The 21,375-nt window shown below is 43.5% G+C and overlaps 2 protein-coding genes across 5 annotated transcripts in view; one reads left to right on the forward strand and one right to left on the reverse strand.

Moving 5' to 3' along the window:
* Positions 1–21,375, forward strand: part of LOC129734581 (secretory carrier-associated membrane protein 1-like) — a 71,696-nt gene that overhangs the window by 19,317 nt on the left and 31,004 nt on the right. The gene's annotated exons all lie outside the window — the stretch shown is intronic.
* On the reverse strand, positions 13,794–16,807 carry LOC129734579 (uncharacterized). Its single transcript, XM_055698205.1, has one exon. The coding sequence runs from the start codon at positions 15,436–15,438 to the stop codon at positions 14,080–14,082; it is 1,359 nt and encodes a 452-aa protein (XP_055554180.1). The 5' UTR covers positions 15,439–16,807; the 3' UTR covers positions 13,794–14,079.

Here is a 21,375-nt window from a genome sequence, read left to right on the forward strand (position 1 = left end):
CTCATTATTGGTTAGTTGCCTAAATACCAAGCCCGCCCCTAGTTTCTCTTCTGTAGTTATCTGTTCCCACCTGCAACATTCTTTTCCCACCGCAATCTTCCTGTTACTGTGTAACAAGAACAGCCAGGGATAGTGTATTTTTGCTTTACTTCAGATAAGCTGAGAGCGATGTGCATTTTTGTCCAGCCAGCTGGACTATGTCTATGTGAACTTTTTCAGCTAGCCAGTTAACCACAATTCCCCCGTTTTTATTTTGGGCGACATAGGCTTGGTTGACCATTTTCAATAACAGTGTTTTAACACAGGAAAATACACAGCCAACTTATAAAACCTCAGTTCAGAAGTATAATTCCAGAAATACTTGAAAAATAAAGTTAGCTTGAAGCTTTAATTTAGATGCTCTTTCTGTTCCAGTGATATAAAAAGTTTAAAAACTTCAAAGGTAATTTTAAAGTTCTGAACCTGGACTAATGCAAGCTCAAAACCCAAAAAGAAACCAATCTGATGTTTGACTAGGAATATTTGCAAATATTTTAGTGAAAAATCCCTGACCATTAACAATTTTCTGTCCAAATAACAACTGCCCTTATGCAACCAACCAGTCCATACATTTTCTGAAGAATACCTCATTGATATCAAAGAATTAACAAAGGGAAGAAATTAGTTCTGAGCTATATACATTCATAAGTGGATTTTTCAATAGTTACATACAGATTTACACAGTAAGCCATAATGGCTTGTAGGTGATACACACAAGAAGAGTACGTTGCTTATCTGTCTGAATGTCTATGCTAAATTTGACAACTGTGCCACAAGCCAAGCCTACATGGGTGCTGTATGTTATGCACGTTCCTTAACAAACAGAAGTATAATAGGTAAATTCCCAAGATCTAGTCTCCCCAACCTAATTATATTATTTTGTAGCCAATTAAGGAAAATAACACAAATGTGCATATCTACATGTGCACACACCTTTTAGTTCAGAACCAATCTGTGATAAAAGGCCTTAGCCTTATGGCATCATCGAATCTTAACGAGTACAGTAATTAAAAATGCAGTCTTACTGTAAGGGCGATTTATGCTGACATTCCCTCAAATGCTACACGTGAGTATTTCTCACTCAACTGCCTCAAGTTAAAATAGTAGTATTTGTTAATATGTATTAAAAAATCATTAATTCTCTACAATAGCAGTTGACTTCTATAACACTGTGTAAGCAAAAGAGGCTTAAGATGGGCTTTCTGAATACTAACAACTTATTTTAGACTGTCTAAACTCAGGTCTTGAAAGATTTCACTCTGCCAGACATAGAAACACTGTTGCACTCCAGTTGTGATATCCCTTTTCCCAAGTTGTCACATGCACATCTCGCTCAAGCAACATTATTGTTAAAGTTTCTCTCTGCTACATAAAAGCATATTGCACTTGTAGATATAAAAGACAGCACCCTTACTTAGATTATTACCTTATTACCTCATAACTCTTAGTATACCTTGTATCTCTGATTTCATCACTTCAAAAATTCACCAGAAGCAGATAAAACCACAGCCTCAGACTAAACTACACCTTAACTGCTGATTCAAATAAAGGCATTCTCTTCAGATATGCCTAATGCTTACAAATAATTTTGGCTGGTTTTGAACAAAAAACTATTATTACAATAATGATCAAAAATAATAATCCCGTTTGCAAAATGCCTTTAAGCCAGCCTCCTAGTCCCAACCAATTTCCACATTCAGAATACAGCATAAATACAGAATACAGAATAAATTATCTCCATCAAGGCAAAAAGGCTTCTCTTTAAGCACAGAGATGTTTGCTAGGTCAAGGCAGAAACCCATTTCTTGTAGGGGACATCTGAAGCACTTTTTTTGGTGGGTTTGTAATCAATTCCGTTTTTTCCCTTGAGAAGCTTAAGCTGTTCCTCTTGTTTCAGGAGTGTTTCCAACTCTGATGTGTCGAATAGGTCCGTATTTCCCAAAAATATCATACATTTCCTCCGCTGTGATTTTATACGGCAGGTTCCGAATATAAAGGATCCGATTGACCTCTGGGGGCAGCCAGATGTTAGCTCGCTTGGCCGCTTGCATCGCCATGGCGCTGATCGGGGCAGGGGGGGTGCTGCCTTGGAGAGAAACCGCGGCCGGGAAGGGGCCTGCTGGGCCGTGCGCTGCCGCTCGCCACTGCCGCGGGGGTCCCGGATGCTATCCCATACGCTAATAACCCGGGTAATGCCTTTTTACAATCTATGTCCCGAACGCTCCGCTTTTCTAAAAAGCATATGAGCGAATCGTACGTCGCTTGTCTCTCCATACCTTCGTCAGCGCTGTTGCAGCCTTTGCGAGACTTCGGCGACGCGTGGCCGGCGGGACCCTCTGTAGGTGCTCCCGGGCGCGGGGACTGTGCCCTTCCGCCTCCTGCGCTGCTTTCAGGACCGGTACCCGAATCTCCGTCGAACCGTGGCTTGCAGGTTCAGCCCTCTCTAGGGTCCCTGTTTGGGCGCCATTTGTCACGACAGAGGGAAGACACAGTCACTCAATATGAGTGATCAGCAGACTTCGTTTATTCTACCTTACAGTCACCTTTTATGCCTTGTTATAATTAGCTCATACATATTACAAAAGTTAAGCTCATTATTGGTTAGTTGCCTAAATACCAAGCCCGCCCCTAGTTTCTCTTCTGTAGTTATCTGTTCCCACCTGCAACATTCTTTTCCCACCGCGATCTTCCTGTTATTGTGTAACAAGGACAGCCAAAGACAGTGTATTTTGCTTTACTTCAGATAAGCTGAGAGCGATGTGCATTTTTGTCCAGCCAGCTGGACTATGTCTATGTGAACTTTTTCAGCTAGCCAGTTATCCTCAGTCACCCATATGTTTGTCCTAGGCAAGATGTCAAAAATACTTTGTCAATGGGTAAAAAATTCATCAAGACCGTAAACCAAGTCCACCACTCAATCATGTTTACTCCTGCAATTTCCACTTTTTTTTTTTTTTTTTTTTTTTTTACTACATTCCACCCCACAAATCTGTGCTTTCATAGATTCTGTTGATGTATACTGTCTCCAATCAGCATGGTATTACACTAGTCATATGTTTTCTCTTGCTTCATGCCCGGTTACTAATCAAACACATACACTTTTTACACCATTTACATTTAAGCTTTGGCTTACAGAACTGTTTTACCCCACATAGCATACATTGGCATAATACCCATGGTTTACATCCCTTACAACATAGACAGTTTATTCTGTCTGCTCGCTTTGAGTCTTCTCTTCCGTCTTCTGATCTTGACATACAGGTCGCACAAACTTAGTAGGGACCCATATAGGTCCTTTATCTGTGGAGATACAAAAAGAGCCTCTACCGATAAATAACACCAGATTAGGTCCTTCCCATATACCTGAAGCCGTATTTTTATACAAAACATTAAAACCAGGAACTGTAGTTGTTTGGTTCCCTCGCGCTGTTTGGTGATGTATAACAACAGGTGGTCCCTCTCTATCCTCCGTAAGGGAGAGATAGTTTAAGGTAAACCACATCTTAGTCAACCATTTAGTTACATCGATGTCCTGCGATACTTTCTGTCTCTGAAAATAATCCTTCAGGGTACGGTTTGCCCTTTCAACAACTGCTTGCCCCGTTGGGGAGTGAGGAACCCCTTTGACGTGTTTAATTCCCCAAGTTGTCATAAACCTAGCGACTCGTTGGCTACTATACGCTGTGCCATTGCCTGTCTTTATTTCTACAGGAACTCCCATGACAGCCAAACAAGACATTAAGTTGCTCTCCACATGTAATGCCTTTGTTTGTGCAGTGGCCCATATAAAATGAGAATAGGTGTCAATTGTGACATGCACATACTTAAGCTTCCCAAAGTCAGGTACATGTGTTACATCCATTTGCCAAACCTGAAGTGCCTTCAGACCTTTTGGGTTAGTGCCCACCCCTAAACCAGGTCCGTGATGACTACATGGAGGACAGGAGCAGACAATACCCTTTGCATCTGCTATGGGCATTTGATACTGTCGATGTAAAGACTTTGCATTTTGATGGAACATCTCGTGGCTGTTACGAGCTTCTTCAAACTTCTTTGTTGGAGGAGTTATTGCCAGACAGCTGACTGCTTCATCAGCTCTAGCATAACCTTCTCCCAACCGAGTGGTCCACTGATGACTTCTAATATGCATAATACAAAATTCATGTTTTCTCTGTCGAAGAGTGCTACGCAGTTGTATAAACATGTCACCAAGATGTTGGTTCGTTGTCTCTCTCAACAAGGCATCTTCAATGCGCTGTACTACACCAACTACGTACAATGAGTCTGATACTATGTTTACAGGTATATTGTTCCAGCTTCCCAATGCCCAACACACTGCTTTCAGTTCTAAGGTTTGAAGGTTGTCCCCTGGTTCACCGGTGATCGTGTGTTTCTGCCACTGAATATCGGATTGCCAAACACACGCAGCCTTCTTCATCTTTCGTCCTGCATCTGTGAACACCGTTGGCCCTTCAACTGGTCTTTTTGAGCATAACGGTCTCGCAATCCACTGGTAATGTTCTAACATCTTCCAGAGAGCTCCTTTTGGCCGGTTGTTGTGTACAACACCTGTATAACCCATCAAGGCTTCCTGTATGGCTGTTGAATGTCTCAGGAGCCACTCATAAACATCCCCACATGTGGATAACTGGCTAGCTGAAAAAGGTCTCATAGACATAGTCCAGCTGGCTGGACAAAAATGCACATCGCTCTCAGCTTATCTGAAGTAAAGCAAAATACACTGTCTTTGGCTGTCCTTGTTACACAGTAACAGGAAGTTTTCAGTGGGAAAAGAATGTTGCAGGTGGGAACAGAAAACTACAGAAGAGAAACTAGGGGCGGGCTTGGTATTTAGGCAACTAACCAATAATGAGCTTAACTTTTGTAATATGTATGAGCTAATTATAAGAAGGCATAAAAGGTGAATGTAAGAGACAATAAACGAAGTCTGCTGATCACTCATATTGAGTGACTGTGTCTTCCCTCCGTCGCGACAAATGGCGCCCGAACAGGGACCCTAGAGAGGGCTGAACCTGCGAGCCACGGTTCGACGGAGATTCGGGTACCGGTCCTGAAAGCAGCGCAGGAGGCGGAAGGGCACAGTCCCCGCGCCCGGGAGCACCTACAGAGGGTCCCGCCGGCCACGCGTCGCCGAAGTCTCGCAAAGGCTGCAACAGCGCTGACGAAGGTATGGAGAGACAAGCGACGTATGATTCGCTCATATGCTTTTTAGAAAAGCGGAGCGTTCAGGACATAGATTGTAAAAAGGAATTGCCCGGGTTATTAGCGTATGGGATAGCATCCGGGACCCCCGCGGCAGCGGCGAGCGGCGGCGCGGCCCGGCAGGCCCCTTCCCGGCCACGGTTTCTCTCCAAGGCGGCACCCCACCCCCCTCCGATCGGCGCCATGGCGATGCAAGCAGCCAAGCGAGCTAACATCTGGCTGCCCCCAGAGGTCAATCGGATCCTTTATATTCGGAACCTGCCGTATAAAATCACAGCGGAGGAAATGTGTGATATTTTTGGGAAATACGGACCTATTGGACAACTCAGAGTTGGAAACACTCCTGAAACAAGAGGAACAGCTTAAGCTTCTCAAGGAAAAATACGGAATTGATTACAAACCCACCAAAAAAAGTGCTTCAGATGTCCCCTACAAGAAATGGGTTTCTGCCTTGAACTAGCAAACATCTCTGTGCTTAAAGAGAAGCCTTTTTGCCTTGATGGAGATAATTTATTCTGTATTCTGTATTTATGCTGTATTCTGAATGTGGAAATTGGTTGGGACTAGGAGGCTGGCTTAAAGGCATTTTGCAAACGGGATTATTATTTTTGATCATTATTGTAATAATAGTTTTTTGATCAAAACCAGCCAAAATTATTTGTAAGCATTAGGCATATCTGAAGAGAATGCCTTTATTTGAATCAGCAGTTAAGGTGTAGTTTAGTCTGAGGCTGTGGTTTTATCTGCTACTGGTGAATTTTTGAAGTGATGAAATCAGAGATACTAAGAGTTATGAGGTAATCAGGTAATAATCTAAGTAAGGGTGCTGTCTTTTATATCTACAAGTGCAATATGCTTTTATGTAGCAGAGAGAAACTTTAACAATAATGTTGCTTGAGCGAGATGTGCATGTGACAACTTGGGAAAAGGGATATCACAACTGGAGTGCAACAGTGTTTCTATGTCTGGCAGAGTGAAATCTTTCAAGACCTGAGTTTAGACAGTCTAAAATAAGTTGTTAGTATTCAGAAAACCCATCTTAAGCCTCTTTTGCTTACATAGTGTTATGGAAGTCAACTGCTACTGTAGAGAATTAATGATTTTTTAATACATATTAACAAATACTACTATTTTAACTTGAGGCAGTTGAGTGAGAAATACTCACGTGTAGCATCTGAGGGAATGTCAGCATAAATCGCACTTACAGTAAGACTGCATTTTTAATTACTGTACTCGTTAAGATTCGATGATGCCATAAGGCTAAGGCCTTTTATCACAGATTGGTTCTGAACTAAAAGGTGTGTGCACATGTAGATATGCACATTTGTGTTATTTTCCTTAATTGGCTACAAAATAATATAATTAGGTTGGGGACTAGATCTTGGGAATTTACCTATTATACTTCTGTTTGTTAAGGAACGTGCATAACATACAGCACCCATGTAGGCTTGGCTTGTGGCACAGTTGTCAAATTTAGCATAGACATTCAGACAGATAAGCAACGTACTCTTCTTGTGTGTATCACCTACAAGCCATTATGGCTTACTGTGTAAATCTGTATGTAACTATTGAAAAAAACACTTATGAATGTATATAGCTTAGAACTAATTTTTCCCCTTTGTTAATTCTTTGATATCAATGAGGTATTCTTCAGAAAATGTATGGACTGGTTGGTTGCATAAGGGCAGTTGTTATTTGGACAGAAAATTGTTAATGGTCAGGGATTTTTCACTAAAATATTTGCAAATATTCCTAGTCAAACATCAGTTTGGTTTCTTTTTGGGTTTTGAGCTTGCATTAGTCCATGTTCAGAACTTTAAAATTACCTTTGAATTTTTTAAACTTTTTATATCACTGGAACAGAAAGAGCATCTAAATTAAAGCTTCAAGCTAACTTTATTTTTCAAGTATTTCTGGAATTATACTTCTGAACTGAGATTTTATAAGTTGGCTGTGTATTTTCCTGTGTTAAAACGCTGTTATTGAAAATGGTCAACCAAGCCTGTGTCGCCCAAAATAAAAACGGGGGAATTGTGGATAACTGGCTAGCTGAAAAAGGTCTCATAGACATAGTCCAGCTGGCTGGACAAAAATGCACATCGCTCTCAGCTTATCTGAAGTAAAGCAAAATACACTGTCTTTGGCTGTCCTTGTTACACAGTAACAGGAAGATTTCGGTGGGAAAAGAATGTTGCAGGTGGGAACAGAAAACTACAGAAGAGAAACTAGGGGCGGGCTTGGTATTTAGGCAACTAACCAATAATGAGCTTAACTTTTGTAATATGTATGAGCTAATTATAAGAAGGCATAAAAGGTGACTGTAAGAGACAATAAACGAAGTCTGCTGATCACTCATATTGAATGACTGTGTCTTCCCTCCGTCGCGACACCCACGGACTGGAATATTGATATCTGCCGGTTCAGTCCCATCAATTTCAACAATCCTGTCTCTTCCTTTTCTCACCAAGGCCGCTACTGCTTCAGGACGACTTAAAATAAGATGTCTGGGTTGCAATGGCAAAAACAACCACTCTAAAACGCTCGCTGTATTTTCCCCCTTTTTCTTTTGCCATTGTAAAGTAAGGGCAAAAGGTGAAGTGGCAGCATTACAAACCAAAAAAGATAATGGATGATTCGCCATTCGGCGACCACACCAGCCAGTCTTAATCTTGCGGGACACAACTTCTAGGGCAGCCCACTGTTCTGGTGAACAAGTTCGAGGGCTGTTGGCTTCGGTGCCATGCAAGCAGGATCGGAACGGTTGCAAATCATCGTTAGTGAGGCCAACTATATTACGAACCCACTGTAGGTCTTCTAAAAGCCTTTGAGCATCATGCAGAGTAGTTATTTGTGTAGTAAGAGTTACCTTCTGTGGTTGGGTCTGAGCATCCGAGATGAGCCAGCCCAAATATTTCCATGGGGCCGAATGTTAAACCTTCTCAGGCGTCGCAATCAAACCACATGATAGAAGGTGGTCAACAAGCCATTTCATTTGACCATCTGAAATCCCTTGTTCAGCGGCCAATAAAATATCGTCCATATAATGATAGATCAGGATGTGAGGCGAACGTTGTCGTACCGGAACAAGTGCCCGATCTACAAAAGTCTGACACATCGTAGGAGAGTTCTTCATTCCTTGTGGTAAGACAACCCATTCATACCGTTTAGCCAGAGCGGCACGGTTTATTGATGGCGGAGTGAATGCAAATCTTTCCGTGTCATCAGGATGTAAGGGAATCGTGAAGAAACAGTCTTTGAAGTCTATCACGACAATTTGCCAATTCTGAGGGATCGTTGTAGGAGTTGGAAGACCAGGTTGCAACATTCCCATTGCTAAAATCTGATCATTAACCTTTCATAAATCATGTCCCAGTTATGTGCATCCAGATTATTAACCACTACTGGACAAGCTAATGAGCTAGTCACCTGCCAGTCACCTTCCAAAACAGCATCACGAACACCACCAGACCAACGCTGTAGTATTGGATCTTTTCTCGAGTTCAGCATCAGAGGTGTAGTCGGGCTAACTGGAGGAACTACAGGTATTGAAGTAGTAGGCAGGTTCATTTCAACTCGCTTTTCCAGGTTTCTTAATTTATCTATTACCTCCTGTAAGGTTTTCTCTGTATTGTTATCACAAAGCTTCTCCCCTCCTTCCTCCTCAAATTCGTCTGATGATGTTTCAGGAAGAGGAGGATACGACATCAGACAGCGCTTTTGCCCTCCCTGATTTGACCTACGAGCTGTAGCCACCCTCCGTTTTGGTCTTCCTCCACCCACAGCTCCGATTGGCGCAGCATTACTTGCTGCTCCTCCTTCCTGGGGAGGCTCAACAGCCTCTTCCGGTTTCAGCTCAGTTACAACAGACCCCCGAGGAGTAACTTCCGGTTTGTCCGCTGTCTTATCTAAAAACTCCTGCACTGTTGAACACGCAGAGGCTGACATACCCTTCATAGGATGAGTGTGCCCAACTCCGAAAAATGTAGCCAAGAGAGAAGGCTTAGGCGAATCACCCTTCTGCTCTATTGGCTTTTCTACCACATCTCCCCCCAACGCTTCTATAGCTGCTGCCGCTATTTTTTTTCCCGCCTTCATAGTTTCCAGAGTGTTAATTATAGAGCACCACGTAGCTCCTAACGCCTTAGCTTCTTTTCCTTCTTTACCTCCCTTGATCGTAGTATCCCAGAGGCAATTTCCCACATCATTCCGTAATACTAAACAATAACGCGGGCTCAGAAATCTTATCCTTTTTTCGTGCCCAGTGAACTAGTGTCTCCTCTTCTGTTTCTTTAATACTCTCCCCTCTCTTAAAGAGGATGCTAATTAACAGTTTAATTGCCGCGTCTAATTCAATTGCGGTCTTCCTCAGAGCTCCGCCCTCTCACAGAAAGGATATCAGTGGAGAGCCCCGCCACACCCGTCGCGGTCTTCCTTAGTGCCCCCCCCTCCCCTCCCCTCCCCACACAGAGAGGAATTCAGCGGGGAGCCCTGCCGTGATTTACTCAACGCGGTCTTACCTCCGGCGGGGGTGCCATCTGCAGCTCTACACCGAACTCTGGACTCCGCTTTTCGCCTTCCAGGTTCCGCCCGCCTCCGACCTCCAGCTCCCTAATCGGACAACTTCCCTTCGGGTCCGATGCACAGAGACTGCCGCATTTAAGTGAACAGCATTTAAGCTAAACCGCGTTTAAGCGACTAAATGGGTCCCTGTTAGGGCACCAGATGAAGAGGGTCCCCCGTGGAGAGTCGGCCAAGAAACGACAATCACACCAATATGGCTACATGCCGTGCTCACTTTATTAAACAAACAGGTCATATTTATAACTTAAATCGACCACTCACCTGACTTTACACACAGGTGATTGGATAAGAGTTTCTGGCCACATGACCGTCAGTGTCGCTGATCGGTGAGCATGCTGCAGGCGCCTGATCAGAGTGTGCCAATGAGAGTGTGTTGATTCCGTGGTTCCCAGGAATTGCTCTGCACCTGGCTTCTTGTTTGTGCATAGCTTGTTTTCTTTCTCACCCTGCTTGTTTCAAGGACAATTTAAAGTTGCTCTGCAGCTTCAACTAACAGGCCTGGGTTGTCCAACCCAGACAATGGTAACATATGTCCTCGGTCCTTTATAAATCCCTCTACAATATTCCATACCATATATCATGCTCAATATATAAACTGTAGGGAGTTTATTGTGAGCCACCAATCACTGCTCAGGGACAAGCTGGGCATCGGTAAGCAGGTAGTGAGCAATTGTATTGTGCTTAACTTGTTTTTATTTCCCTTGGGTTTTATTCCCCCCTCTCTCTCTCTCTTCATTACAATTATTGTTGTTTTTATTACATTTGTACTTTATTTCAATTATGAACTTTTTTTATTTCAACCCATGGTTTTAGATTTTCTGATTCTCCTCCCCCTCGTAACGGGGGGAGGTGGGGGGAAGTGAGTGAGTGGCTGCATGGTGCTCTAGTTGCTGGCTGGGGTTAAACCATGACAGTCCATTTTGGCACCCAGTGTTGGGCTCAAAGGGCTGAGATAATGAATCATCTGATCAAAGCATGTTGAAACAAATCTGTTATAAGCATTTATTATATTAGTTTAATAGTCCCTGGTCACAGTATTGATTTATTTGCTTTCAAAAGATCTGCATGTGATCTCAGGGTTATGTAATGCCTTACTTGCAGTATGTGTTCCCTGTTGTGCGGTTTATCATCCTTGGGGCCTAAGCTAAGGTTATCATTGTGTTGTACTTTGTAATACTGGTTTATGATAGAATTGCTGGTTGTGAAACTAATCTGGTATGTGTACTCAGCACTGTCATCACCTCTGTACTTCAGGAGCCATTTTATGGGAACTATTAATAATTATACCTTTTACCATTTCTCCTCAGAGAGCCAACCTATAGGGGAAACATCTTCCTACATCATCCGTCCTTTCTTCTTTCCTTTGTCCTTTCTTTCCTTCCTTCTGACATCTTCTTTCTCCTCCAGGCTAATCACAGAAGTATTTGAGAATTTTGAAAATTTTAAATAACCTTGGGATGTTGATCATAGGCTGTTGTTGGCCCTGTTGCTAGGAATGCTGAATGTGATTCAGATCTTTTTTAGGATTAAGCAGCTATCTGTGACTACTCCAACACACCCCGCCCCCCCCCCCCCAATAGCCTCTGCAGCTACTCCAACCCCAGGGACAGGTACTACAGATACTTCAGTCCCTGTGACAAGCACTGTGGCTACTCAAACCTCGGTGAGAGGCACTGCAACTACTCAAAACCTGGCAACAGGCACTACACCTACTCAGACCCTGGTGATGGGTGATGCAGCCGAACCAGAGAACCAACCCGTGTCAGTATCAGTTTTTTGTATACACAAGAACAAATGGACACAAAAGTTGGCTTGCTTAGTAAAGGAGTTCAAAGCAGGGCCATCACAGGAACAAGAGGAAGAGGCAGAACAAGATCTCTCAATCCCTATCCCCAAATGAGCTGTGGGATATGCAAAAAGATTTCACCATCATCCAGTTAGGCACATTATCACCTGGCTGCTCTGATGCTGGGATAATGGGGCTAATAGTTTTGAATTAGAGGGTAGGGAAGCCAAGCAGCTGGGATCCCTTTCTAGAGAAGGGGGCATTGACAAGGCAATTGGAAGAGGGACACAAGTCCTCAGCCTCTGGAGGTGACTCCTATCAAGTGTGAAGGAAAGGTATCCCTTCAAGGAGAATATTATATGTTACTCAAGCAAGTGGACTGCAATAGAGAGATGTATCCAGTACCTGAGGGAATTATCCATGAAAGAGATGATTTATTATGACCTGAACAGCACACAGTTACCCACAGATCCTGATGAAATCCAATGCACGTGACCCAACTCAAGTTGCTGGGGGAGGGGAACCTCAGTCTATCCCACTCCTACAAGTTTGATGCCAGTGCCAGCAGGAGATGCCCAGAGCCTGGAGAAGGATTACAGGTCAGCAGGAGAGCACCTGAAGAGCAGCACAAAGGAATTCCAGCTGCTCCAGCCAGTAAGTCAGCTACATCAGGAGCCCAACTTAAATGCCTCTATGCAAATGTGCATAGCATAAACAAGAGCAGTTAGAGATGTGTGTATGTCTGCAGGGCTATGATCTTATTGGCATCATGGGGACATGGTGGGATGACTTATGAATGTAATGTTGGAATGGAAGGATACAAGCTCTTTAGGAAGGATGGGAAGGGGAGAAGAGGAGGGGGTGTTGCCATCTATGTCATTGACCAGCTGGAGCACATGGAGTTCCACCTGGGGATGGATGAGGAGCCGACCAAGAGCTTATGGGTCAGGATTAAAGGGAGGGCAGGGGCAGGCCCAGGAGACATTATAGTGGGGGTCTGCTACAGGCCACCTGAGCAGGAAGACCAAGCAGCGTAAGCCTTCTATAGGCAGATAGGAGCTGCCTCACATTCACAAGCCCTGGTCTTCATGGGGGACTTCAGTCACCCTGAGATCTGTTGGAGGGACAACACAGCAGGGCACAGTCAATCCAGGAAGTTCCTGGAATGTGTTGATGATAACTTCCTCCTTCAAGTGATAGAGGAGCCAACGAGGAGAGGTACTATGCTGGACTTTGTTCTCACCAACAGGGAGGGGCTGGTGGGGAATGTGAATCTCAAGGGCAGCCTTGGCTGCAGTGACCATGAAATGGTGGTGTTCAAGATCCTTAGGGCAGAGAAGAGGGTGCACAGCAAGACCGCTACACTGGACTTCAGGAGAGCAGACTTTGGCCTCTTCAGGGTTCTGTTTGGTAGAATACCATGGGGCAAAGCCCTGGAGGGAAGAGGGGCCCAAGAAAGCTGATTAATATTCAAGGATCACCTCCTCCAAGCTCAGGAGTGATGTGTCCCAACAAAGAGGAAATTGGGCAAAAAAGCCATGAGGCCTCCATGGATGAACAAGGAGCTCCTGGACAAAATAAAACACAAAAAAGGAAGCCTACAGAGGGTGGAAGCAAGGACAGGTAGCCTGGGAGGAATACAGAGAAGTTGTCTGAGCAGCTAGGGATCTGGTTAGGAAAGCTAAAGCCCTGATAGCATTAAATCTAGCCAATGATGTCAAGGGCAACAAGAAAAGCTTCTACAGGTACGTTGCTGATAAAAGGCAGACTAGGAAAAACATGGGCCCTCTCCAGAAGGAAATGGGAGACCTGGTTACTCAGGACATTTAGAAGGCTGAGGTACTCAATGACTTTTTTGCCTCAGTCTTCACTGACAAGTGCTCCAGCCACACCACCCAAGTCACAGAAGGCAAATGCAGGGACTGGGAGAATGAAGAACCACCTGTTGTAGGAGAAGATGAGGTTCAAGACCATCTAAGGAACCTGAAGGTGCACAAGTCCATGGGACCTGATGAGATGGATCTGTGGGTCCTGAGGGAACTGGTGGATGAAGTGGCTAAGCCACTATGTGACGAGCGAGGGGAAGCAAGCAGCCGACTCAATGTGAGTGATAGAGCAAGCTTCGATTTATTACGGCGCGATTATGGCATTTATACAATTCCAGTTAATTATGCCTACAAATCATCTGCTGATTGGCTAAGCTCTAAAGGATTACACTTTCATACGTCCTCCTATTTGCGGTTTCTGCGGATAGCTAACTACATATATTTTTTTTTTCTTCTCTTGTCTACGCGAATTCCTCAAAGTTATTTACAACATTAGGCACAAGGTCAGCATGACCTTATCTCTCTTCCCTTATTAGCAAGCCTGGTAATTTTCCATTTTTAGCAAACCTGGTAATTTTCCATTTCTAGCAAGTCTGGTAATTTCTCGCTGCGGCCTAGCTTGGTTCACTCCAGACTTATGTCAAAAGCTGTATCACACAGTCCTTCTATGGAACCGTGGCCGTTCTCTTTCATCCATTCTGCAACAATTCCCCCTTTTTCTTTTTGGACAAGGAAAACTGGTCCAGTTATACGCTCAAATAATTTTCGAATACAAGAGAGAGCACAGCTTAAACATATAAATCCAATGATAACAATTATTACTATAAGCAACACACTTTGCAACAGTCTTTTTAACCAGCCTCCTATCCCAAGCCAATTTGTTAAGCTTTCAAGGCCAAAAAATCCAACATCTTGTTGAATTTTTTGAGAATGTTCCATCAATTGTTTGATTTCTTTATGTATGGAGCTTGAATTATCTTCAAGGTCCATACAACACATGCCTTCAAAATCTTCACAGCCATGTCCATGTGCTAATAGTAAAAAGTCAATGGCCATGCGGTTTTGCAAAACAGCATGTTGAACAATAGTTAAACTATCAGCTAGGTCTGATAAAACTCTGCTGCTGAGGTTGGCTTGTTTAACCACCCAACAAGACAGCGTTTCTAAATTTTTGTGGGCCCGAGCAGCGGCGGCACCTGGGATAAATAACGAAGCAAAAAATACCTCCCATTTGTTCCAAAGTTGAACGTTATCATCACAGGTGTTACCAAGGATCTGGGAAGTGTCTCTTCTCCATCTCACTGGGTTTGATTTGTTAGGATGAATATGTGGTAAGGCTAAACTCAGACGACCGATGGTACATGGACCACCTACAGGCATTGAGGGTATTCCATTCCATGCTCTATTACCACAAATAAAAAACAAACCAGGGGGTAATTTCCTAGGATATAATACTCCAGGTGCAGGATTAGACAGATTTCGACTGGTATGGTTACACCAAACACTCCAATTAAACTGATTCTTAATTGGATATACGGGAGTGATAGCAGTTGTACTACAAGGCATGTTAGAGGCTTCACCAGCACAAGGGTACCGGGAAGAATTCAAATATACACAGTAAGAGGCATTTAGTGAATCGACTAGTTCGATTTCTTGAGGGCTAGGACCAATAGGGAGTTTGTCATCCCAGTTATCAAATTTTTCAAAAAAGCTGCTCATATTATTACCTCGAGCCAATATGGTAACTTTTGGCATCTGGTTAAGAGACTGGTTAAGGGCGATCCAATCTGAGTCATTTAACGGCACACCTACTAAACAAGTTAAAAAGGGTACGCTAGGGGTTGACAAACTTGCACAAAACGTGGTTGTGTTAACAGCTCTACTTAAAGTTACCCATACATTTTCTCGCAAATCAAACAATGATTTAGGCACAAAAGCTACAACTACGACAACAAAATTAATTAACACAACAATTCTCAACATTATGCTTAAAATATAGCTAAAACAATATTAATAAATCAATCACGAGTTGACATTGGTTACTGGAGCATCAGTCACTGCTGCTTTGGTCCATTTTGCTGGGATCCACTGCGGCCCTGTGGGGGTAAGTACACACATATAACCTCTTCCAGCATACTTTACTTCTGCTGGCCCTTTCCACAAACCAGTTGAAGGATCCCTATACATAACAAACATTGGAACATCATCTTTACATGTTTTAAGATACCCATGTAACCATGCAGGTGATTCTTGCTGTTCTGCAAATATACATAGATGATTCAACACAAAAAGAACTTTAGCAAGTCTCTCTTGTACATCTGTAATCTTCTCAAACTTTTGTAAATATTGCTTTAATGTCTGATGTGTTCTTTCAATGATTGCTTGTCCCGTGGGAGAGTGAGAAATACCTGTAATATGTCGCACTCCCCATGCTTGACAAAAACGTCTCATTTTTTCACCGACATAAGCAGGGCCATTATCAGTCTTTATTGTCTGCGGCACTCCCATGACAGCAAAACAACTTGTTAAATGCCGTATTACATGGAGTGCTCGTTCCCCTGTTTGTGCTGTAGCCCATACAAATTTACTATATGTATCAATTGTAACGTGTACATATTTTAATCTGCCAAATTCAGCAACGTGAGTGACATCCATTTACCACAACTCTCTGGCTTTAAGTCCTCTGGGGTTCACTCCGATACCTAGTCCCGGTCCATGATGACTGCACGTAGGACAAGCTCGTACAATTCCTCTAGCTTCTTCCATTGTAATGTCAAATTGTCGATGCAGTCCCCGCGCGTTTTGGTGAAATGTGTTGTGTGATTCTCGTGCTTTAACAAACTCGCTTAGTGGAGCTGCTACAGACACGAGCTGGTCAGCGCGCGCATTCCCTTCCCCCAAACCTTCAGACCATTTATGACTTCTAATATGTATAACGCAGTAGGGTTGCGTGCGCTGCTGTATTGCTGACAACAGTTGCCTAAGGAGTTCAAACAGCCGTTGACTTTGCACTTCTTTAAGGCGAGCATCTTCAATTCGGCTTACGATTCCTGCAACATACATCGAGTCCGTTACAATGTTTAACCTCGTATGTATCCATTGGGTACATACCCATACAACAGCAGCTAGCTCTAAAGTTTGTAACGAATCTCCTGCTTTCGCAGGAAGGATTTGGTGGTGCCATTGATTGTTCTTGTGCCATGTTGCTGCTGCTTTTCTTGAGCGTTTCCCTGCATCCGTATAAACTGTGATAGCATCCGCTAAGGGTCGCTCACTTCGTTTCGGACGCTTTAACCAGTCATAATTACTAATCCATTTTAATATAGGTGCTTTTAAAGGCTCAACTTTAATCTCCAGAGCATCACTTAGTAAACTTAATTGTAAAGCTGATGAATTCTGCAACCACCACTCCAAGTCTTCTCTGCGTATTGGTAGATACACGACATTTGGCTCCATTCCGGTAATTTGTAAAATTCGTGTACTTCCTTTTCGAATGATTTCTGCCAAATTTTGCGTTTTTTCTTGGATGGTAGTCTTTGGTTGCATTTTGGTAAAGATCCACTCTAATACTCTCACAGTCTCCCCCTTATTCTTTTTGCACTGTGTAAGTGCACCAATAAAGTGTGAGGGACAGTTTAACACAGTGAGGTCTATAGGAAGATTAGGGTCAATTCGATCTACTGCACGCTCTACAACCCGCTCACTGAGTTGTTGAATCATAACTTGTTGATCCTTAGAAACAATAACAGGATTAGATGGATCTGTTCCTTTTAATAAAGGTCGTAACACGTCTAGTTCATCATTGGTGATGCCTGCTACTGGGCGTAGCCATTGGAGGTCACCTAATAACTTTTGAGCATCATTGAGGGTATGCAGATCTTTACAAATGGTTAATTTTTGTGGACTCACTTGTGACTGAGTAATATTCCAGCCAAGATATTTCCATGCGGGTGAACGCTGGACCTTTTCAGTTGCTATGACGAGATTTTGCGTCTCTAACTGTCGTTGTAAAAAGGTCTCCTGTTGTTCAGTGAAAGGCTGTTTTTGAGCAAATAGAATATCATCCATATAATGGTAAATAATAACATGAGGCCATGCTTTTCGAATAGGTTGGAGAGCAGCATCAACAAATAGCTGACACAGGGTAGGGCTATTTTTCATGCCTTGTGGTAACACAGTCCATTCAAATCGCTGGTCAGGTCCCTCTCTGTTAACCGATGGCAATGTAAATGCAAATCGTTGAGTGTCATTGGGGTGTAGCTGAATTGTAAAAAAGCAGTCTTTTAAGTCAATTATTAATAAATGCCATTCGGTGGGCAACATAGCAGGATTAGGAAGACCCGGTTGTAAGGCTCCCATTGCTTGCATTTGTTGATTCACTGCTCGTAGATCATGTAAAAGCCGATATTTTCCTGATTTTTTCTGGATTACAAATATCGGTGTATTCCAAGGACTGGTTGACGGTTTAAGATGACCTTGTGTTAACTGGTCTTGAACTAGCAAATGTGCTTGTTGCAGACTTTCCTTTTTCAACGGCCACTGTCCGATCCAAACAGACTCTTCTGTTAGCCATTTCAAAGGAATCGGGAAAGTCCATTTGACAGTGACCGTTCCTAAAAAGGTGAATTTGTGGTAAGTATTACTCCTAATTGATTCAACACATCTCTTCCGATGAGTGCATTCACTCCACTAGGTAAGGGCATGACAGTAACATGTAGTATCGCTGTTTTTCCATCTATGATGATTTGTATTCTTTGTTGACTGCGCTGAACAGGCGCTATTCCCCCTACTCCTTCAACTCCTCCAGGGACGTGTTGCAGTGGCCAATAAGAAGGCCACTGACCACGTGCGATGATTGTGATATCGGCACCAGTGTCCAAAAGTGCAGTCATGTGTTTTTTATCAGTCCCATGTACAAGAATAATTTGGGCGAGTGGTCGTTGATTCATAGGTACAGTCAACATCGCTAAGCCTCCTGTGGATCCAAAACCATCTGTCCCTCGATCGTGATTGGAGATTGCAGACATTTGGTGAGTTAAGTGTTGGAGTGGTATCAATTGAGCAATGCGACTACCTTTAGGAATATATATAGGTGGAAAACTTGTTTGAACAATTATAAAAATTTCTCCTTTATAGTCACAATCAATAAGTCCTGGTAAAACAAAGAGTCCCTTGAGGCCACTGGAAGAATGACCCAGCAGCAAAGCTCCATGAAGTTGTCCATTTATCATTATAGGTCCTTTGATTCCTGTGGCAACTTTCTGTGGATGATTATCAAGTAGAGTAATGTCTATTGCTGTTGCCAGATCCAATCCGAGGCTCCCTCGGGTTGCCGGTCGTAAATTTGTGGCTGGTTGAAGGCGGGAGGTGTTGGTTGTTGGTTGGGGAGCTGGTTGGGGACAGTCGTTGGTATGCAGGTTGCTGGAGCCGCTATTGGGGTCGGCGCGCCGCGACTCCTGGCGCTCCGCTTCCCGTTTCCCAAACGCCGGCAAGCTGCGGTATTATGATTATTCATTTGACAGTTTCGGCACCATACTTGGCGTTCTTGACATTGCCGGCGCGTATGACCCAAACGTCCACAACGAAAACATATATAGTCCCTTCGATGGTGTATTCTGTCTCGATGTTCATCCGGAGGTTTCAGTGGAGCGAGGGCTGCAAATGTTTGCTGCTGAGCCTTAACTAAATTGTTCCCTACCTCCCTAAGCGCTTCAACTAACAGAGCTTGGGGTCCTACAGGAACTCTGCTCATTCGCTCTAACATGGTTTCAATAGAGGCATCCAGAGGAAGAGTAACTAAAATGCCTTTTGTATAAGAGTTACAATTTTCCAGCACACATTGTCTTAACAAAGGTCCTTTCATAAACTCAGCCATATCTGCACGATTAATAGCATCTGTAACCCTATCTACAAAAGAGGCAAAAGATTCATCCCTTCCTTGTTTGACTGACATATATGAGGGCGTAGCCGGTGTAGTTTTGACTTTTTGTAAGGCTTCTCGTGCTAGCCTCATAGACTCTAATAAGACATCTGGGCCAGATTGCATCTGCATTTCTACAGAAGCAAAGGGCCCGGTTCCCATCAATTGTTCTACTGTTAAACCCGCTAAACGATCATTCGGTGCACGAGGCATATGTACAGACAGTTCACAAAGTTTCTGCCAGTGGGCTTGCCATAACAACTGTTGTGATTGTTTCAAAATGAGTCTCATTATATTTTTAATGTCTTCTGGACAAAGCATTCCGCTACTCCAAATATAGTTTAACATTTGCCTTGCAGGTTCGCCATGTAAACCTGACTCATTAACTGTACTCCGTAACCGATTTAATATTTTCCAGTCTAAAGTATGATGTTCTCCTGTCATTACTCCTGCATTATCAACAGTGTAAATTACTGGATAGGCTTGATGATTAATTTGAGCTACGACATCAAAGTCTTTTTGTTCCATCGCTTCTCGGACTATTTTGTCCCAACCGACTCGAATTAGTCGTGGCTGCGGGTGAAGGCAAGGCAGTTTAAAAGTTTTATTAGCTGAATCAGTTTTTAACTTCCCATCGTCTGCCCTCTCATTTTTGTCACTTGTCTCCTCCTCAGTTTCACTTTCTTGTGATTCTCCCTGCACCTCCTCTTGAGGTGGTGCCGAGGGACAAGCTTTTTCTTCCGGAGGAGGAGGGGGAGGAGGATGGTCTGAGGGTCGGCGGACAACAGGAACAGGGATTCCCGAGGCAGGGGGGGTAAAATAATCACCTCCTGCCGTAAGTCACCCAGCAGCCGGGTCAGACCGTTCGAGTCAGCTGGAAGCAGCTGCTGCCATTTGTTTTTCAACTTTATATCTTTTTAAACAATTAATAACTTCTCTCCAAGGTTTCATTAATTTCTTAGCAGCTTTATCATCATCTATTACTGAATCCCATAAACAATCCCCATAATTACGCCATTCTTCTACTTCAAACATATGCTCAGGATCTGCAAAATATCCTTTTGCTTTACCTAATGCAATTAACCTGGCCAGATCTTTTAAAGGGCCTACTCCCCGCTTTTCTAAAAAGCGTTGTAAAAGTGCTAGCGCTACCTCTTTTTCCATTGCGCGCTCGTTAAAGTCCTCTTTGTTGCAGCCTTTTCCCTTGGGTAGCAGCTCACGGACGGCGAACCCCTTCTTGAATTATCCTGGGCTCAAGCACGGATCGGGTACGATGCCAGCATCAGCCGATCTTCTGCTCTCTGGTCGCTGCTACCAGTGCTTCTCCGTCCTCGCTGTCCGGTGAAGAACAAGGTTAGGGGTCCCTTGTTCGGGCGCCACTTTGACGAGCGAGGGAAAGCAAGCAGCCGACTCAATATGAGTGATAGAGCAAGCTTCGATTTATTACGGCGCAATTATGTCTTATATACAGTTCCAGTTAATTATGCCTACAAATCATCTGCTGATTGGCTAAGCTCTAAAGGATTACACTTTCATACGTCCTCCTATTTGTGGTTTCTGCGGATAGCTAACTACATATATTTTTTTTTTCTTCTCTTGTCTACGCGAATTCCTCAAAGTTATTTACAACATTAGGCACAAGGTCAGCATGACCTTATCTCTCTTCCCTTTTTAGCAAGCCTGGTAATTTTCCATTTCTAGCAAGTCTGGTAATTTCTTGCTGCGGCCTAGCTTGGTTCACTCCAGACTTATGTCAAAAGCTGTATCACACAGTCCTTCTATGGAACCGTGGCCGTTCTCTTTCATCCATTCTGCAACAACTATGCATCATATTTGAGGAGTCATGGCAGTCTGGTGGTTCACACGGACTGGAAAAGGGGAAATGTAACCCCCAATTTTAAAAAGGGAAATAAGGAAGACCTGGGGAACTACACGGTGGTCAGTCTCACCTCAGTGCTTGGTAAGATCATGGAACAGATCCTCCTGGAAGCTATGCTAAG

The sequence above is a fragment of the Falco cherrug genome, chromosome W, assembly GCF_023634085.1.
Source record: "Falco cherrug isolate bFalChe1 chromosome W, bFalChe1.pri, whole genome shotgun sequence".
NCBI lineage: Eukaryota > Metazoa > Chordata > Aves > Falconiformes > Falconidae > Falco > Falco cherrug.